The sequence below is a fragment of the Anomaloglossus baeobatrachus genome, chromosome 5 (genome assembly GCF_048569485.1).
Source record: "Anomaloglossus baeobatrachus isolate aAnoBae1 chromosome 5, aAnoBae1.hap1, whole genome shotgun sequence".
NCBI classification, from domain to species: domain Eukaryota; kingdom Metazoa; phylum Chordata; class Amphibia; order Anura; family Aromobatidae; genus Anomaloglossus; species Anomaloglossus baeobatrachus.
In genome coordinates, this window is record NC_134357.1 from 579,526,602 (window position 1) to 579,545,702 (window position 19,101).

Here is a 19,101-nt window from a genome sequence, read left to right on the forward strand (position 1 = left end):
CAGTATGTACAGTGTGTGTGTACAATGTGTGTATGTATGTCCTTTGTGTTCAGTATGTACAGTATGTGTGTACAATGTGTGTATGTGTGTCCTTTGTGTTCAGTATGTACAGTGTGTGTGTGTACAATGTGTGTATGTGTGTCCTTTGTGTTCAGTATGTACAGTGTGTGTGTACAATGTGTGTATGTGTGTCCTTTGTGTTCAGTATGTACAGTGTGTGTGTTGCACATATAGTGACAGGCAGCACAGTAATTGCAACTCGCCTTTATTTTCAGGAATTATAATCTTGTGTAGGAGCGACACATATCAGAGCACTGACTAATGTAGAAAGGACATGTACAAAAAACACCACATAAAAGAGGAGCGAGGGCCCTGTCCAGAAGAGCTGACAATCTGAGGAAACGGAAACAATAATGCTAAAAACTGTTTTTACTGCTTCACTAGATACATACAAGGGTGTAGAATGAGGTTCCCAATGTACAGGGGAGGTTCTGTATCATCACAAGGTGGAGCAGAGGGTTTTTTTTAAAAAAAGAGCCGTTTTTTGAGCCGAAAGAGCCGATTCTTTTTGGTGAGCCGAGCCGAATGAGCCGGCTCATCAAAAAGAGCCGGACTGCCCATCACTAGTAAACTGAAACTAACTCGACCTTCCTTTCTCTATCTGCTCTCTGGTGGCTCCTCCCACCTCCCCAGTTGCTAAGCTACCACCCTATGGGAGCAGGGATGGGTCTTACAGCCCCTCTCAGCATGCAGCATGGGAGGGTTGCCTGCCACTTTCCCTGGTCCTGTGCGTCCCTAGCAATGGGTGTAGTGTGGATTTACCAGGGGACCGGAGTTCACTCTCTTCCTCTCCCAGAATGGGGCATCACACCGCTTGATGGGGTGCAATGACCTGTGGCGACGGAAGCCTCAGGGGCGCCACAGGGCCACTCTTGATTGATGAAGTGGTGCATGACTCGCCATGAAACTAGAGCGTTTGACGAGTGACATGTGCCTCCTTGTGTCATGCTAGAAAGATTACTTCCTTCAGGGATTGGAGTGAGATTTCTGGCATAAGGGAACACCACAGCTTATCATGAATTAAAGTAGATGTGCTGTCATGCCCCCCTCCCACCCAAGCTCTGCCAATTTTGGAGTGAAAATGCCAAAAGCCACCAAATACTAACACAACTTTCCGAATTTGAGACTTTTCAGTGCTTTTGTGACCATTTTTTTGGCATATACAGTGCCTACAAGTAGTATTCAACCCCCTGCAGATTTAGCAGGTTTACACATTCGGAATTAACTTGGCATTGTGACATTTGGACTGTAGATCAGCCTGGAAGTGTGAAATGCACTGCAGCAAAAAAGAATGTTATTTCTTTTTTTATTTTTTTTTTTAAATTGTGAAAAGTTTATTCAGAGGATCATTTATTATTCAACCCCTCAAACCACAAGAATTCTGTTTGGTTCCCCTAAAGTATTAAGAAGTATTTCAGGCACAAAGAACAATGAGCTTCACATGTTTGGATTAATTATCTCTTTTTCCAGCCTTTTCTGACTAATTAAGACCCTCCCCAAACTTGTGAACAGCACTCAAACTTGGTCAACATGGGAAAGACAAAGGAGCATTCCAAGGCCATCAGAGACAAGATCGTGTTGGGTCACAAGGCTGGCAAGGGGTACAAAACCCTTTCCAAGGAGTTGGGCCTACCTGTCTCCACTGTTGGGAGCATCATCCGGAAGTGGAAGGCTTATGGAACTACTGTTAGCCTTCCACGGCCTGGACAGCCTTTTAAAGTTTCCACCCGTGCCGAGGCCAGGCTTGTCCGAAGAGTCAAGGCTAACCCAAGGACAACAAGGAAGGAGCTCCGGGAAGATCTCATGGCAGTGGGGACATTGGTTTCAGTCAATACCATAAGTAACGTACTCCACCGCAATGGTCTCCGTCCCAGACGAGCCCGTAAGGTACCTTTACTTTCAAAGCGTCATGTCAAGGCTCGTCTACAGTTTGCTCATTATCACATGGAGGACTCTGAGACAGACTGGTTCAAGGTTCTCTGGTCTGATGAGACCAAGATCGAGATCTTTGGTGCCAACCACACACGTGACGTTTGGAGACTGGATGGCACTACATATGACCCCAAGAATACCATCCCTACAGTCAAGCATGGTGGTGGCAGCATCATGCTGTAGGGCTGTTTCTCAGCCAAGGGGCCTGGCCATCTGGTCCGCATCCATGGGAAGATCGATAGCACGGCCTCCTACCTGGAGATTTTGGCCAAAAACCTCCGCTCCTCCATCAAGGATCTTAAGATGGGTCGTCATTTCATCTTCCAACAAGACAACGACCCAAAGCACACAGCCAAGAAAACCAAGGCCTGGTTCAAGAGGGAAAAAATCAAGGTGTTGCAGTGGCCTAGTCAGTCTCCTGACCTTAACCCAATTGAAAACTTGTGGCAGGAGCTCAAGATTAAAGTCCACATGAGACACCCAAAGAACCTAGATAACTTGGAGAAGATCTGCATGGAGGAGTGGGCCAAGATAACTCCAGAGACCTGTGCCGGCCTGATCAGGTCTTATAAAAGACGATTATTAGCTGTAATTGCAAACAAGGGTTATTCCACAAAATATTAAACCTAGGGGTTGAATAATAATTGACCCACACTTTTATGTTGAAAATTTATTAAAATTTAACTGAGCAACATAAGTTGTTGGTTTGTAAGATTTATGCATCTGTTAATAAATCCTGCTCTTGTTTGAAGTTTGCAGGCTCTAACTTATTTGCATCTTATCAAACCTGCTAAATCTGCAGGGGGTTGAATACTACTTGTAGGCACTGTAGCTTTGATGATTGGGGACCAGAGCGTCTTAAAAACTTCCACATATCTAGGATGCATAATCTGATTCAATTCTCCTCTCACTATTTTTGTGTGAATTGCCTACAGGTCTGCGCCAACTCCAAAGGTTTAAAGGCAAAATTATCACATCTAGTCAATAGAGAAAACTAGACATGAAATATATTTTACAAGCATTTATTAACAAAACAACAAGATTTGAAATGCAATTATATACAATGTGATATATTTAAGAGTTCCTATCTCCAATCTGGGGCTGCGCTTTTTAATAAATAAAGCAATGGGCAACCTCAGATTAGTGAATTATCTAAATATAATCCAGTATCAAAACTATTCAAAAATATTCCTAAAGGCTCTCAAAAGGGCTAACAGTGTGCCAGCTAAAAAAGAAAATGAATACTCACTGCTCCCCACGCCATAATCCCGGCCACCTCTAGGCAATGAAATCAGCGCCAATGAAGAGGTCAGCGGTATTATATGCTTGAGGAGCAGTGAATATTCATTCTCTTTAATATTGGGAACACGTGATCACCAATCCTCTGGCTTACTGCAGTGGCTGGGAGATCACGTGTGTCTATTAGAGAATGAATATTCACTGCTTCCCAAGCCCATAATCCCGGCTGTGGGGAGCAGTGAATATTTCGGCAGCTTAAGTGTAACTGGAAGCACATGGCAGTAATGTCATGCGCTTCGCAGCTTACATGCTAAAGTCACTTGCCAGCATCAGAAGAGAACACCGTGCACAGGGAGAGCGGAGGGATGGGGAGTATAATCATTTATTTTCTTATGTGTGCAGCGTGATAGGGAAATATATACAAGAATGGGCCCGAGATGAGGGCCATATATACAAGGATGGGGATGTAACGACCGGATGCCGGTCATTATGACTATTAAGGTACGATGGCACTATGGAACACCCAGGGACACAAAGATGGTGAATAACAGTTTTCTTTATAAGTCTAAAAAAAATTTACAAAACCAGTTCTCTTACAACTTATGGGCCACAACAGCCTGGAATAAAAAAAAAATAACAATTTATTCAACTTGGAGGACTTCAATTGTCGGTCTTTAGAGATGAACTGGACTATATTCCCCCCACCGGCCATACCGCTCCCTCCCCTATCTATTAATGGGGCTTACCCGAGTGCACTACTACAGATAACAGCACGTGATCCCTCCAAGGATATAATCTTACAACCACCTTCCCTTATTTTTACAATTCAATCAGGGTACCCGGCCAACTTCCCATATACAGTAAGATACAAGTGAATTTATGTACATGTACCGCTATGCAATACTCTGTACCTCACTGCCCCCAGACACTGTGATGAAGCAAAGGAAGAATAGTCTATTATTATCAGCACAACACAGCTTAACTTCTGATAAATTTCGGGTCAGAGCAAATGCCTCCGGATAAACAAGCAAGCACAGCTCCTTGTCAGCGAACAGTTTTTCAAAGAATAGTCTTCCTTCAAAGTGTCCTCTTCCTATCTGTCTGTCTCTAACTGACTATTAGTGCACCGATCGGTCTCAGGTCAGTTGATAGTCACAGAAGTCTTCCACCCAAGATGGCGTCGGTCTCCCTCAGACTGCTTCTGAGGGTATGTGCGCACGTTGCTTTTTACCTGCTTTTTACCTGCTTTTTTGCTGCTTTTTCTTCTGCGCTGTTAAATGCCAAAATGGATGTGTTCTTCTATTCAAGCAAAGTCTATGGGAATTTGGGTTTCTTGTTCACACTATGTTGTTCAAAATGCTGCCTTTTTGTGGCAGAACTTTGGTCAAAAACTCAGCTTTGCAGTGCAAAACCCAAATGGCAAAAACAATTGACATGTTGCTTCTTTGAAAAGCTGAGTTTTTGACCAAAGTTCTGCCACAAAAAGGCAGCATTTTGAACAACATAGTGTGAACAAGAAACCCAAATTCCCATAGACTTTGATGGTTTCTCCCGTGTGACTCATCTGACAACAGGACCTGATTAATGATAAAAACATTTGGCAAATTCTGAACGCAAGAATGGCTGCTCCTCTCTGTTTGTTTTCTGTTGGTCGGCAAGACTTGATTTAAACATTTCAATTATTCACGTGAAAAAGGTTCCTTCCCTGTGTAGCTTCTTCATATGTTTAACAAGATCTGATTTCTGAGAATTACATTTTCCACATTCAGAACATAAAAATGATTTATTTTGTGTGATTTTTTTGATGGTAAACAAGACTTGATTTCTTAGTAAAACATTTACCACATTCTGAGCATGAAAACAGCTTCTCCCCTGTGTGAGATCTTTGATGCACAACAAGTTCTGATTTCTGAATAAAATATTTCCCACACTCTGCACATGAAAATGGCTTCTCCCCGGTGTGACGTCTTTGATGCACAACAAGATATGATTTATGAAGAAAACATTTCCCACAGTCTGAACATGAAAATGGCTTCTCCCCAGTGTGAGATCTTTGATGCCGAACAAGTTCTGATTTCCGATTAAAACATTTCTTACACTCTGAACATGAAAATGGCTTCTCCCCGGTGTGATATCTTTGATGCACAACAAGATATGATTTCTGAACAAAACATTTACCACATTCTGAACATGAAAATGGCTTCTCCCCTGTGTGACATCTTTGATGCCCAACAAGTTCTGATTTCCGAATAAAACATTTCCTACACTCTGAACATGAAAATGGCTTCTCCCCTGTGTGACATCTTTGATGCACAACAAGATCTGATTTCTGAATATAACATTTACCACATTCTGAACATGAAAATGGCTTCTCCCCGGTGTGACGTCTTTGATGCACAACAAGATATGATTTATGAAGAAAACATTTCCCACAGTCTGAACATGAAAATGGCTTCTCCCCAGTGTGAGATCTTTGATGCCGAACAAGTTCTGATTTCCGATTAAAACATTTCTTACACTCTGAACATGAAAATGGCTTCTCCCCGGTGTGATATCTTTGATGCACAACAAGATATGATTTCTGAACAAAACATTTACCACATTCTGAACATGAAAATGGCTTCTCCCCTGTGTGACATCTTTGATGCCCAACAAGTTCTGATTTCCGAATAAAACATTTCCTACACTCTGAACATGAAAATGGCTTCTCCCCTGTGTGACATCTTTGATGCACAACAAGATCTGATTTCTGAATATAACATTTACCACATTCTGAACATGAAAATGGCTTCTCCCCGGTGTGAAATCTTTGATGCACAACAAGTTCTGATTTTTTAATAAAACATTTACCACATTCTGAACATGAAAATGGCTTCTCCCCGGTGTGAAATCTTTGATGCACAACAAGTTGTGATTTCCAAATAAAACATTTCCCACAGTCTGAACATGAAAACAGCTTCTCCCCTGTGTGACATCTTTGATGCCCAACAAGATCTATTTTCTGAATAAAACATTTCCCACATTCTGAACATGAAAATGACTTCTCCCCTGTGTGATATATTTGATGCCTAACAAGGTGTGATTTCTGAATAAAACATTTCCCACATTCTGAACATGAAAATGGCTTCTCCCCTGTGTGACATCTTTGATGCACAACAAGTTCTGATTTCCGAATAAAACATTTCCCACACTCTGAACATGAAAATGGCTTCTCCCCTGTGTGATATCTTTGATGCCTAACAAGGTGTGATTTCTGAATAAAACATTTACCACATTCTGAACATAAAAATGGCTTCTCCCCTGTGTGACATCTTTGATGCCTAACAAGATCTGATTTGAAATTAAAACATTTCCCACACTCTGAACATGAAAATGGCTTCTCCCCTGTGTGACGTTTTCCATGGTTAAGAAGACTTGATTTACTAGTAAAACATTTACCACATTCCAAGCATAAATATGGCTTCTCTCCTGTGTGATATCTTTGATGGTGAGCAAGGGTTATTTTCTGAGTAAACCATTTTCCACATTCTGGGCATGAAAATGGCTTCTTACTTGTGTGAGATTTTTGATGGATATTAAGATGTGATTTTCTGGTAAAACATTTCCCACATTTTGAACATGAAAATGGTTTCACCCTTGTAGGAGCCGTTTCATGTTCCATTTCCCTTCTGTAACTTTTATTTTGCTTACAATTTTGTGATAAATCGGAATTTTGGACTTGTTTGAAAAGATCTGATGATGAAGCTTTCAGAGGAAGGGCTGGAGGTATATCTGGGACAGCAGCATGCTCTTCATATGTATCATGTGTGATACTTTCTTCATCTATTTTAAATTCTGAAGATAATAGATTTCCATCTGAACTCTCAATACAGTCATCTGCTAAAAATAAACACAATGTTATTATTTTTTAATATTATCTTGAAAGTACATTTTTTTAAACCATAACATCAGATATTAAATTAGAAAAAAATGTATTCTGAATCTGTTGTCCAATTTCGACATCTAAAGGCTACTTTACATGGTACGCTCTATCGTGCGATAGCACGAGCGATCGTACCCGCCCCCGTCGTTTGTGCGTCACGGGCAATTTGTTGCCCGTGGCGCACAAACTCATTAACCCCCATTACACGTACTTACCTCCCGCACGACCTCGCTGTGGGTGGTGAACATCCTCTTCCTGAAGGGGGAGAGACGTTCGGCGTCACAGCGACGTCACACAGCTGCCGGCCAATAGAAGCGGAGGGGTGGAGATGAGCGGGACGTAAACATCCCGCCCATTTTTTGAAAATGAGCGACGTGTCAACGATCAACGATAAGGTGAGTATTTTTGCTCGTTCACATTCGCTCGTAGCTTTTACATGCTACGATATATCAAGCGATGCCGGATGTGCGTCACGGAATCCGTGACCCCGACGACATATCGCCCGATATATCGTAGCGTGTAAAGCCCGCTTTAAGGCATCGCTAACGATATATCGCTGAGGTCACGGAATTCATGACGCACATCTGGCATCGTTAGCGACGTCGTTGCGTGTGACACCTATGAGTGTTTGCTAACGATTGCAAATAGGTGAAAAATCGTTTATCGTTGACACGTCGTTCATTTTCCAAATATCGTTGATATTTGTGATTGCTGGTTGTTCGTCATTCCTGAGGCAGCACACATCGCTATGTGTGACACCCCGGGAACGACGAACAACAGTGTACCTGCGTCCGCCGGCAACGAGGTGGAAGTGACGTTTATGCGTCTGCTCTCCGCCTCTCCGCTTCTATTGGTGGGCTACTGTGTGACGTCGCTGTGACGGCGCACACAAACCTCCCCCTTAAAAAAGAGGTTGTTCACTGCCCACAGCGACGTCGTTAGGAAGGTATATCCTTGTGACGCCTCCTAATGATATTGTTCGCCACGGGCAGCGATTTGCCCGTGATGCACAAACAACGGGGGCGAATGTGATCGCTAACGATAACGCTAGTGATACCAAAGCGTGTAAAGCGGCTTAATTGTAGTGATGGGCGATCCCCCAGATGGTCGGAATCGGGGAGACTCGTCGGACTCATTTTGTAAAGATCGAGATCGGGATTGAGATAGCACGATCTTGCGTTCGATCACCGATCTTGGACATTACAGTTATGGGATGGGGTGGGGGGGCTGTAAAATAAAGAATACAGTTAATAATAAACATTGTCATTATACTTACAGGTCCGGCGACGCGTCCTGCACTCTGTCTCCCGCAGCTTCTGCTTCCAAGTATGATCATCGCGGTGTCCTCCCGGTAACCAAAGGACCTCCTGTGATGTCATAGCCATGTGATCAGTCAGGTGGGAATGTTGTATTATCTCATTGGCTACAGACTGGGTCACATGATTATGACATCATGCAAAGGTCCTAAAGTGTCAGCATGCTCGCCGGTACACGGTGCTTGCCCGAGCATCTCAGTACTCAGTAAACTCGGCGACCGCCGTGTACCGGAGAGATGCTCGGGCACATGCTCGGCACTCCCTCCCTGCACGTTGGCGCTCTTTACAGAGTTAGCCCACATGCAGGGATTGGCTGCCACAGCCGGTGATGAATAGTGGCGTCGGGAATCAGTTGATTGGAGATCACTGTTACTATAGTATAGTAACCGGTTCGTTAGCTTACTATGACAATGTTGGCAGCAGTGACATCACCGCTTACCAACCCGCAGCCTCTGATCACTCATTGAGCAATTAGACAGTGCGGGAGCAGCAGCGCTCTTCCTCCCCCGTGCATTCTAACATAGCAGAGCTAGATCGGTGACAGAAGACCAGGATCGTGGAGGGGTGAGAGGGAGTAATAAAGATGGAGTCCCTAAGTATGTCTGTGTATTTATTTCTAATAAAGTATTTTTTCTCTGTGTGGTATCTTTTTTTTTTTAACCCTTTATTGGAGATTCTTAATGGCCGGATCAAACTTGCCTGATATTAAGAATCTTGGGCTTAACACCAGCTGGTAGAACAAATCTGGTAGTAACCCCTTATTACCCAGCCTGCCACCCACCACCAGGGCCGCTGAGGAGTTGGATACAGCGCCAGAAGATGGCGGCGGCTGCGGACTGCAATTTGCAGCTGGGGGGCCCAGAAAGCTTGGGCCACCCTGCGCTGTGGATTCCATTCCCCAGCTGCCTAGTTGTACCTGGCTGGATACAAAAATTGGGCGAAGCACACATCTTTTTTTTTTTTCTAAGTATTTCATGAAATTCATGAAATAATTAAAAAAATGGCTTCCCTATATTTTTGGTTCCCAGCCAGGTACAAATAGGCAGCTAGGGGTTGGGAGCAGCCCGTACCTGTCTGCTGTACCTGGCTAGCATACAAAAATATGGCGACGCTCATGTCATTTTTTTTTCTTTTTTGGCAAAAAAAACTTTAAAAAAAGGGCTTCCCTGTATTTTGATTGCCAGCCAAGATAATGCCAGGCAGATGAGGGTAGCAGCCTGTAGCCATCTGCCTTATGTGCGGTGAGAATAAAAAATACTGCGAAGTGCTACGTCATTTTTTAAAATTATTTACTTTTATACAAATATATATATATATGTGTGTATATATATATATTTTATTTAGATAGATAGATAGATAGATAGATAGATAGATAGATAGATATGTATATATATGTACATATATAAATATATGTACATATGCATATATAATATACACACACACATATACAACTCTGGCAAAAATTAAAAGACCACTGCAAAATTTTCAGTTTTTCTGATTTTTTCTTTTCTTTATATTTTTAATTAAAATGTAAATTGCTCTTTTATTCTATAAACTACTGACAACGTCTCTGAATTTCCAACCAAAACATTTTGTATTTATTTTACAACAATTAACATTTTACTCAAAAATATACCTATGAAGAGAAAAACTGAAGATTTTGCAGTGGTCTTTTAACTTTTGCCAAAGCTGTGTGTGTAAATATATATATAATACATATTTTTATAAATAAAATGTACACAATATATAGATGTATAAAAATAAATAATTTTAAAAAATGCCGTAGTGCTCCGTGGTATTTTTGATACTAAGCGCAGATGAAGCGGACGGCTACGGGCTGCCACCTCCACCCCATCTGCCTGGCTTTACCTGACTGGCAATCACAATACAGGGAAGCCCATTATTTATTTATTTTTTTAAAATTATTTAAAAATAATAATAATAAAAAAAAAAATGCGTGGGTTCCCGCTGTATTTTGATCGCCAGTCAGGTACAGCCAGTCAGCTAGGGGCTGGGATTCTCGGCAGCCCGCAGCCGCCCTTGGAAATGTCGCATTGTTCCTTCATCCAGTGACCCTGGTGGCGGTGGCACGCTGGGTGATAAAGGGGTTAATATCAGTTTTGTATTCTCAGATGGTACTAAGCCCGAAATTCATGGAGTCACACCAAATTAGACATGGCCACCATGAATTTCTAGTAAACAGTACAAAAAATACAACACAGAGAAAAATTTTTTTTATTAGAAATATAACAAAAAAAACATTTAGAGAATCCATCTTTATAATAAAAAAATCCTAAATCTGACGTAATCCATAGGTAGAGCATTGTCAGTTTCATCACTCTGTACAGACACAGTCTATACACAGTGAGAAGCAGAGAGCATTGTCAGCTCTGCTACATCGTTCTGTACAGAGCAAGAAGCAAACTGACAGTGAGGGGATGATTGCACTTGCGTTTCGCATAGGCATCACCCCACACAGACTGATCTCAGAACAAGAGCACATTAGCTGCATGGAAACGCATGCAGCCGACCCGCTGCTGTCTGGAGATTGAGTGCCGTGATACGATGCGACACTCGCACAGTGACAGTCAAAGTTCAATCTAGTCTATGAGCCATGGACTTGGGTGAACCCTGACGTCACCGCGAATACGGCCGAAAACAGCCGGTGACTGCCGAGTGACGAGCAGTGCAGTGAATACCCCCGGAAGTTAAGAGGACCTTTGAAAACATCATAGTCATGTGACCAGTCTGTAAGCCAATGACTGTACAACATTCACACCAGCTGATCACATGGGTATGACATCAATGAAGGTCATGTAAGTCCAGTGTTAGTTACCGGGCGGCACAGCAATGATCGGACGGACGCGGAGGCAAAAGCGGCTGGGAGACAGTCTGCAGGATGCGTCGCGGGACCTGTAAGTATGATCATAATGGTTTTTATTTTAATAATGTGCTTTCTTTTTACAGCCCCTGGACCGATCTGTAACACGAGCTTTCCAGGAAAGCTTGTGATCAGGATCGTGCACACGATCACTATGTGATCAGTACGATCCCTGATCTTTACAAAATCGGGATCGCCCATCCCTATCTAAGAGTTATGTACCACCCCCACGACAGCAGTCGGGCTGCTCGGATCCGGATCCGCGGTGGCTCGAGGGGTCTCCGGACCCGAGGGGGTCGTGTGGTGACTCAAACTAAAAGGGGGGTATTTACAGGGGACAGTTTTAGTAAGAGTTCGTGACGCAACCCACGGTGTGTGGTAAGGTTGAGTACCACCACTGCCGTTGGGAGCACCCGGTGGCGATGGCATGGCAGCCAGGTGTTTTAACCCCTCCGTGGGTAGGGGAGAATGTCCTGGGGCTCGGTGGTTATGATAATGGGGCCGTCGGGGAGGAAAGGGTCACTGCGTACGCACTCAGTCCAATAATGCTGACACCGACAACTTGTAAACCAAAGTCCTGAGCACTGATGCAACAAGGCTGGAGCACGCTGGGTCCGTGCCCGTTGGTGTTACTTGTTAGCCTGTAACTTTTTTCCGTAACACCTTCATTCTAAGTGGCCCCTGTAGTGTGAAACTAGTCAGGTCCCGCTCACCAGTATGGCTAACGGAATGAGCTTGCTCTCAGGGTTCACGCTTGAGATTTTTTGGACAGTATTTGGGAAGTCCTATCCCCCTCATTGCGCTAGTACCCAGATTTTGGAGCGGGTGGAGGACGGCTCTTGCAGACAACGTCCTCGTCGAGTAAATTACCAGGACGCTTGAAGCTACGTCCCAGCCTAGGGTCCGCGTAGGCCGCCGCCTCCGTGGCAGTACCGTGCCCCTTGAAACGATCCCCTGCGACCGGGGTTCCATCTCCCACCAGGCCAGACCAACGTCTGCTACCTGGGATTGGTACAAGAGCCCAGCTCCACTGCGTGTCCTCTCACTGCAAGAGTCACAGTACCCTGTGACGACCTGATAGGCCAGGGCGTCACATTCCCCTTTGGTTTAACGTAGCTCGTCCCCGAGCTACAGGACACCAGAAATTTAGTTTTTATTTTTTTCAAACTGTTTAAAATGGGTAGAAAAGGGTTAACATTTTATTTACAGGTTCATTCCACGCAGGGGAGGCTCGTCACTTAAACGTTACAACTGTTAAGAGTTAATCTGCCAACAGGGGGACGCTACTGGTTTTAATGGCAGCGGAGACTCAACCTACTCCTTTTCAGCCCCTTCCTGTGACAGTCCAGTCCCAATGTCCCGGATCCCAATAACCTGCCACCCAAACAACCTGACCTCAGGATACCTATCCGTGGGTCCGTGACCAGGTTAAGGTCCCAGGTGATGTGTCAGATGACTCTGGTTGGCACAGGAGGTGAAACTATATACAAGACACAAGTTCGTGTTGGTCACGCCAGTCCTGTGACCGTGGTCCATATTTACTTAACTATAGAACGAACAAAGTCCATGTACCGGGTGTACACACTGTAGAGAATCTGGCTGAAAATCAGGTAACTTCTCCGTTCATTTAAAATTGGTTAATTAAGACACTCATTTGCTAGCAGTTTCTATATGAAAAATAACAAACTGTGAAAAACAATAAACAAAAACACTGATACCTAACAGTTCTATGGCTTCGTAAAACTACTGGTATTATTAACATTTTTAAACACTCATAACTCTTACATGGCCTGGTACCGCAACCATTATCGCGGACGCCCGGCTGCAGAGGCCGGCATGACTTTGCCATCACTCAAAACGTGCCGCTCTACCTCCAGGGCATACCAGCCCCACTCTTTCAACTTCTGTTGGTCAGTGCGGGCAGCAATCTCCCGTCGTCACTGGTGCGGTGTTGTCATCTTCATCTGTAACTTCTGGTGGTGTCGTTTCCAGAAGTGGGCGTCAGCGTCCAGTCTCAACTCCCTAGCTGGCTCTAGCTTTAAGTGAACTTTTGCGGCCCCAACAGCCGATGAGACGCCGCGTGGCAGTGGAACCGGTGTAGCTCTAGGCTCCACTTCCGCCTTGACGGACTGAAGAACTGAATGCTCCGCAGCCGGGGTTGCAGGGTCCGGGTGCTCCACCACTGAGGACAGGCCCGGAGATGCGGCCGAGTCTGGTCTGGCCGGGGTCCGGATGACCGCTGTAATGACAGGGATGAGGGACAGCACGGTGGTTTCTGCAGCTGGAGCTCTGTTCAAAGGCACCGAAAGTTCCGCTGCCGGGGTTGGCGTGGGCAGCTCGGCGTCCGCCGAGGACGGAGTAGGTGACGGTGGAATGCTCGCCGTAAGCGGGGGCGGTCCGGATCCCTCAGCTTGAGTGGCCGGATTAGGGTAATCGACAGGGACTGGGTAACCGCTTATCATCTCTTCTCGTGGGACTTCCATCTCAGGGGCTCGCACAGACATCGCCAGGCTCCTCATCTCTTCCCTCCAGTGGTTCAGTATCAACAGAAACTGCGTCCGCATTCTCCTGCACAAATGCTCCGTCTCTTCCTCTATACAAGTCGCGGCCCCGGGAACAGCACGTTCCGGTGACCAGCTCCGCTCCGCCATCTTGCCTCTGTGTGGTCAGGAACGTTATGGCAGAGTCCTGGTGTCCCTGGTTCTCTTTCGCTACATTCCGGCACGCCCACTCGGTTTTCTCCCAGCACTCTTTCACGCGCTATGGCCCTCTGGGAGCTTCCGGTTCCTGTTTCTCGCTGAGGACGAAGGGCGGGGCTTCTGCTTTGTGCGCTTTCACGGGGAAGATGGCGTTTTGGCGCGGAAAATGGTGGAAAAGTGGCAGAATTGGTGGGATACAGAATTTTGACTCGCAGTTTTCGGTTCTAAGGCGCACGTCACCCAGGTAAGTGGGTCCTGCTCGTATCCTGTTTGTGACGCTTTTGAGGTGTACCGCCCCCACGACAGCAGTTGGACGGCTCGGATCCGGATCCGCAGTGGCTCTAAGAGTCTCCAGACCAGAGGGGGTCGTGCGGTCACTCAAACTAAAAGGGGGGTATTTACAAGGGACAGTTTTAGTAAGAGTTCGTGACCCCACCCACGGTGTGTGGTAAGGTGGAGTACCACCACTGCCGTTGGGAGCACCCGGTGGCGATACTATTGCAGCCAGGTGTTTTAACCCCTACGTGGGTAGGGGGGAATGCCCCGAGGCTTGGTGGTGATGATAAGGGGACCGTCGGGGAGTAAAGGGTCACTGCGTACTCACTCAGTCCAATAATGCTAGCACCGACAACTTGTAAACCAAAGTCCTGAGCACTGCTGCAGCAAGGCTGGAGCACGCTGGGTCCATGCCCGTTGGTGTTGCTTGTTAGCCTGTAACCTTTTTCCGTGGCACCTTCTTTCTAAGTGGCCCCTGTAGTGTGAAACTAGTTGGGTCCAGCTCACCACTATGGCTAACGGAATGAGCTTGCTCTCAGGGTTCACGCTTGGGATTTTCTGGACAGTATTTGGGAAGTCCTATCCCCCTCGTTGTGCTAGTACCCCAATTTTGGAGCACGTGGAGGACGGCTCTTGAAGACTCCGTCCTCGTCGGGTAAATTACCAGGACACTTAAAGCTACTTCCCGGCCTAGGGTCCGCATACCCCATCGTGCTTTGGCCCCTGCCCGGAGATGGCACAAGACCGCCGGACTGCCCTCTGTGGCACTACAGTGCCCCTTGAAACGATCCAATGCGACCAGGCTTCCAGCTCCCACCAGGCCAGACCAACGTCTGCTACCTGGGATTGGTACAGAAGCCCAGCTCCACTGTGTGACCTCTCACTGTAAGAGTCACTGCACAACTGGCATGCTCCTAACACTTCTGACCCTCCCTTACCAACTCTCCAAGTGGGTGGCCCTATTCTCTTCAGGTTGCCCAATGGGGGGTGTGTTGGGTGTGGTGCAGATTGTTCCCAGGATTTGTATAAGCCTGCTCTTAGCAACACCGATGGACAGGGACCCATAACCAAGGCGGATGCAGGTGCCATGCAGAAGGGCAGATTGCACACTACTTGTTACTCTGTGACGACCTGATAGGCCAGGGCGTCACAGTTACATCTTCGTTAATTTGAATCTCCCATTACTAGCACCTGTTCTCTGGAATGTGCTACATTAAATAATCTGATTGATTGTCACAATGTGACTTCAGGATAATGAGGGACAGGGGGCTCCTATACAGTCCCTCACGCTATGGGACCCTAAGCTGTTCCTAACCTCTTGATTACCCCTGAAGATGGAGATGCCCGAGTCCCGTGCCTTACTATTCTCCTGACCAAATCTAATCTGTTATCCCCCCGGGGAAGTTATGGGGCAGGAATATGATGGAAACACAGATTAAGACAGATGAAACACATTGCAAACTCACAGAAATAAAGAGTAAGAGACTAAGGAAAACAGCAAGAACAGAAAGGCAGCAACAAAAAGACAACAAGGGTTAACACCACAACAGCTCACAGTAATAATATACAACAACCACCTGTAAGTCTGGGTCACAACACCTCACCAGAGCAGTATAGGTAACCTATAGTTGGCATTAATGAAATAGTCCAGCGAGCATATACAGAAGGGGAGCGATAGATACTTTCTCCTCTACAGCATGTGATCAAAGACATTAACAAGCTGCCCAGCAGAGAATAATTCTTGCTAGCCTCCCCAAGCCTGTGGTTCCATGCCTGCGTCTCCCTGCGCTGCTCACAGATATCACAGAAGTGAACATGCAGAGTACCAGAATCTATAATTGCCACAGATCCTGACACCGCCATGACAGTTGGCAAAACCTGCAAAAATCTCCTTGTCACATTGATCCACAACATTGACGATTTCAAAGAATTTTTTATCAAAGACGAACATAAAATAGTTACAGACAGATGCCGGATATTTAATGGGGTTGTCTGGGACTGTAATGTTGATGGCCTATCCTTGGGCTTTATAACCAAAGCAGGTAGCAGGGTCTTGCAGTCTGTGCAGATAAACATTAGGGCTCCAACTCATCAAGACCGGCAATGGACACTGACAAATGACATCATGGACTGGAGTTGTACCACCCCGGGGCTCGGCCGGCTGCCGAGCCGCTTGGATCCGTGCTCGTCGGTGGGGTGGCTCGAGCTCCTCACGGACCCGGGGGTCCCGTCCCTCTCCAAAAAGGGGTGGTTTGTTTTGGAGATTTGTGTTAGAGTTCGTGACGCCACCCACGGGTTGTGGTGAGTAGATGGACACCACCGCTGCCATTAACTAGGCTCCCGGGAACGGTGTGGTGGAGCTTGGTGTTAATCCCTCCGTGGGTAGGGGGTGATGGTCCCGTGGCCCGGGGAGAGAGTCGCTGATTTGGTGCTGGTGTAAGGCAGTGTTGGTGTGTTGCGGTGCGGCGCTCGGCCCGAGGGCACTGGTGTACTCACTATGACAAACACGATGGAGTCTCTGGTAAACCAAAACAAGATGGTGGACGGTGCCCGCAGCCGGCTGCGTTTCTCTCCTGTTGTCGGGTTAGTGGTGGTCGCCTTTCTCCTGCACCTGCTGTTGTCAACTTTGCTGCCTTCGCTTCAGCAACGGTAGTCTGTTCCCCAGCTGTTGGTGTGCTGGGGAACCCGTTTGCCTGCAGACGCTGGCCCTTTGGATCTCTAGCCGTGGCGGTGGCTCTCTATCCCTATCGCGGGGCTGTTGTCCTCAGTCAGGCCTTGGTTGGGAAAGGACCTTTGGTACAGACTGCAATCACTCAATTCGACTCGGTCCAGTGGCTTCTGGGCTTCGTACTGGGTCTGAGTACCCCTTCTGGTGCTCCGGTTTCCAATCGGCTCCCCGGTTCGGTACCGGCGGGTCACCACCCGTCCCCGGTCCCTACGATTCCACCGGCCGTAATCCCGGTTCCTTCAGACGGCCACCACCGTCTGCATCCTGGCCACAGGGTGTCTGGGCTCCTACCCAGACCCCTGACAGAAGTTCTACTCCGAACTCGCTCTCTCTACTCCTCTCCTTCCTCTCCCTTTCACTGTCAACTCTCTTCTGTTTTTCCTGTCTCAGGCCATCAGGACTCGTCGGTGGGCGTGGTCAATCGCCTGGCCACGCCCCCACCTGGTGTGGACCTCAGAACCTGAGAGAGGTGACTCAGGGTTTTTGGGTGGCTGTTGGTACCCTTTTTAGGGGGGGGGGGGTGTTGTGTATGGGACTACCTGGGACGACCTGGCTAGTCCAGGGCGTCACAGAGTGAGATTTCTGGCATAGGGAACGCCGCAGCTTGTTATTAATTAGATAAGTGGTGGCATCACTCACTTCTACTGGCCAAGCTCTGCCCATTTTGGCAAAGCTGGTTAAAATTGGCGTGAACACACACACCAGCCTTTGGTCACATGATGTGATGTAAAAAAGGTCCTTAAGCAGTCCTATAATTGGCATATAAACACTGGGGCTGCTAGGATTATGGAGGCCCTGTGAAATTGTCCAATTTGCTCTCCCTTTTCCCTAATACCAGTCCTGCATACCAGCCCGTGTCCTGTTCAGTTCATTTAGACTCGTGCAATTAAGAGACCTTTGGTTACATCATGTCACATGACTTTGAAATCATCAAAGGTCCTTAAACAAGCAACCTTAGAATACAACTGATGTAGTCCATAAGAGAGTGGGGTTCCTCAGAAATTGCGCAGTTTGATTCCTCCCAACTCCTGACTGTAACTAGGGCTTATTCTTGGAGTAGAGCTTATATTTCAAGCAGTCTCCAAAAATCCCATAAAATCATGTTAGGGCTTATTTTCAGTTTAGGTCATAATTTCAAGGAAACATTCATGAACCCTCTGCAGGTGTTTAAGTTGCCTTCATAACAACATAGAGAAGACACTAGAAGCAAACAGCAGAAGAAGCAGAAGCAAAGAAAATACAGCTGAAAAAAACAGAGCAGAAAGCCTAAAAATGTAAACACAAAATTAGTGCAGAAAGTACATGAGTAGATATCTCTTACTGGATAGAGCTGGAGGAAACACATCCTGAGGAACATCGGGATCTTCTTGTTTACAGTCCTGTGGGAGAAGAGGACGGGGACATCTCTCTGGTGTTGTCCTCTTACTGGATAGACCTGGAGGAGACACATACAGGGACTGAATTCATTCCTTACATACAGATAATTATAGGCCGTGTGTATTTAGTTCTGTCTATTACCTGGTGATGTGAGGGGCTGGGGAACCTCCATCATGACGTCCTTGTACAGATCTTTGTGTCCTTCTAAATACTCCCACTCCTCCATGGAGAAATAGACGGCGACGTCCTGACACCTTATAGGAACCTGACACATACAATGATACCGTCACCCCCGATCCCTTCATAGCGTTACTGTATAATGTCCCAGCATTCCCAGCAGTGTCACCTCTCCAGTCAGCAGCTCAATCATCTTGTAGGTGAGTTCTAGGATCTTCTGGTCATTGATGTCCTCATGTATCGGGGGGTGAGGTGGAGGCCCCGTGATTGGGCTCAGGGGTCTTCCCCATCCCTCAAACACAGGGGCCTGACAGCGCTCACTAGAGGTCTTCTTCACTACTGTGTAATCCTGGTTATGGAGAGACACAGTAATAAATCTCACTCCAGACCTTTCCAGAGTCCTCACCTCTCCAGTTCTGTCCATCTGTTATTCCCATAGATAAGAATGATGTAATGTGACGTCATCAGAATCTCTCACCTCTCCAGTAAGCCGG

At 46.3% G+C, this 19,101-nt stretch overlaps 1 protein-coding gene across 1 annotated transcript; it reads right to left on the reverse strand.

The window, feature by feature from the left end:
- Positions 1 to 4,767: 4,767 nt before the first annotated feature.
- On the reverse strand, positions 4,768 to 18,475 carry LOC142312447 (uncharacterized). Its single transcript, XM_075351389.1, has 2 exons — positions 18,375 to 18,475; positions 4,768 to 7,110 (listed from the first exon to the last, which is right to left on the reverse strand). Exon 2 carries the CDS (start codon positions 6,890 to 6,892, stop codon positions 5,015 to 5,017), a length of 1,878 nt encoding a protein of 625 aa, XP_075207504.1. The 5' UTR covers positions 6,893 to 7,110; positions 18,375 to 18,475; the 3' UTR covers positions 4,768 to 5,014.
- Positions 18,476 to 19,101: the final 626 nt, after the last annotated feature.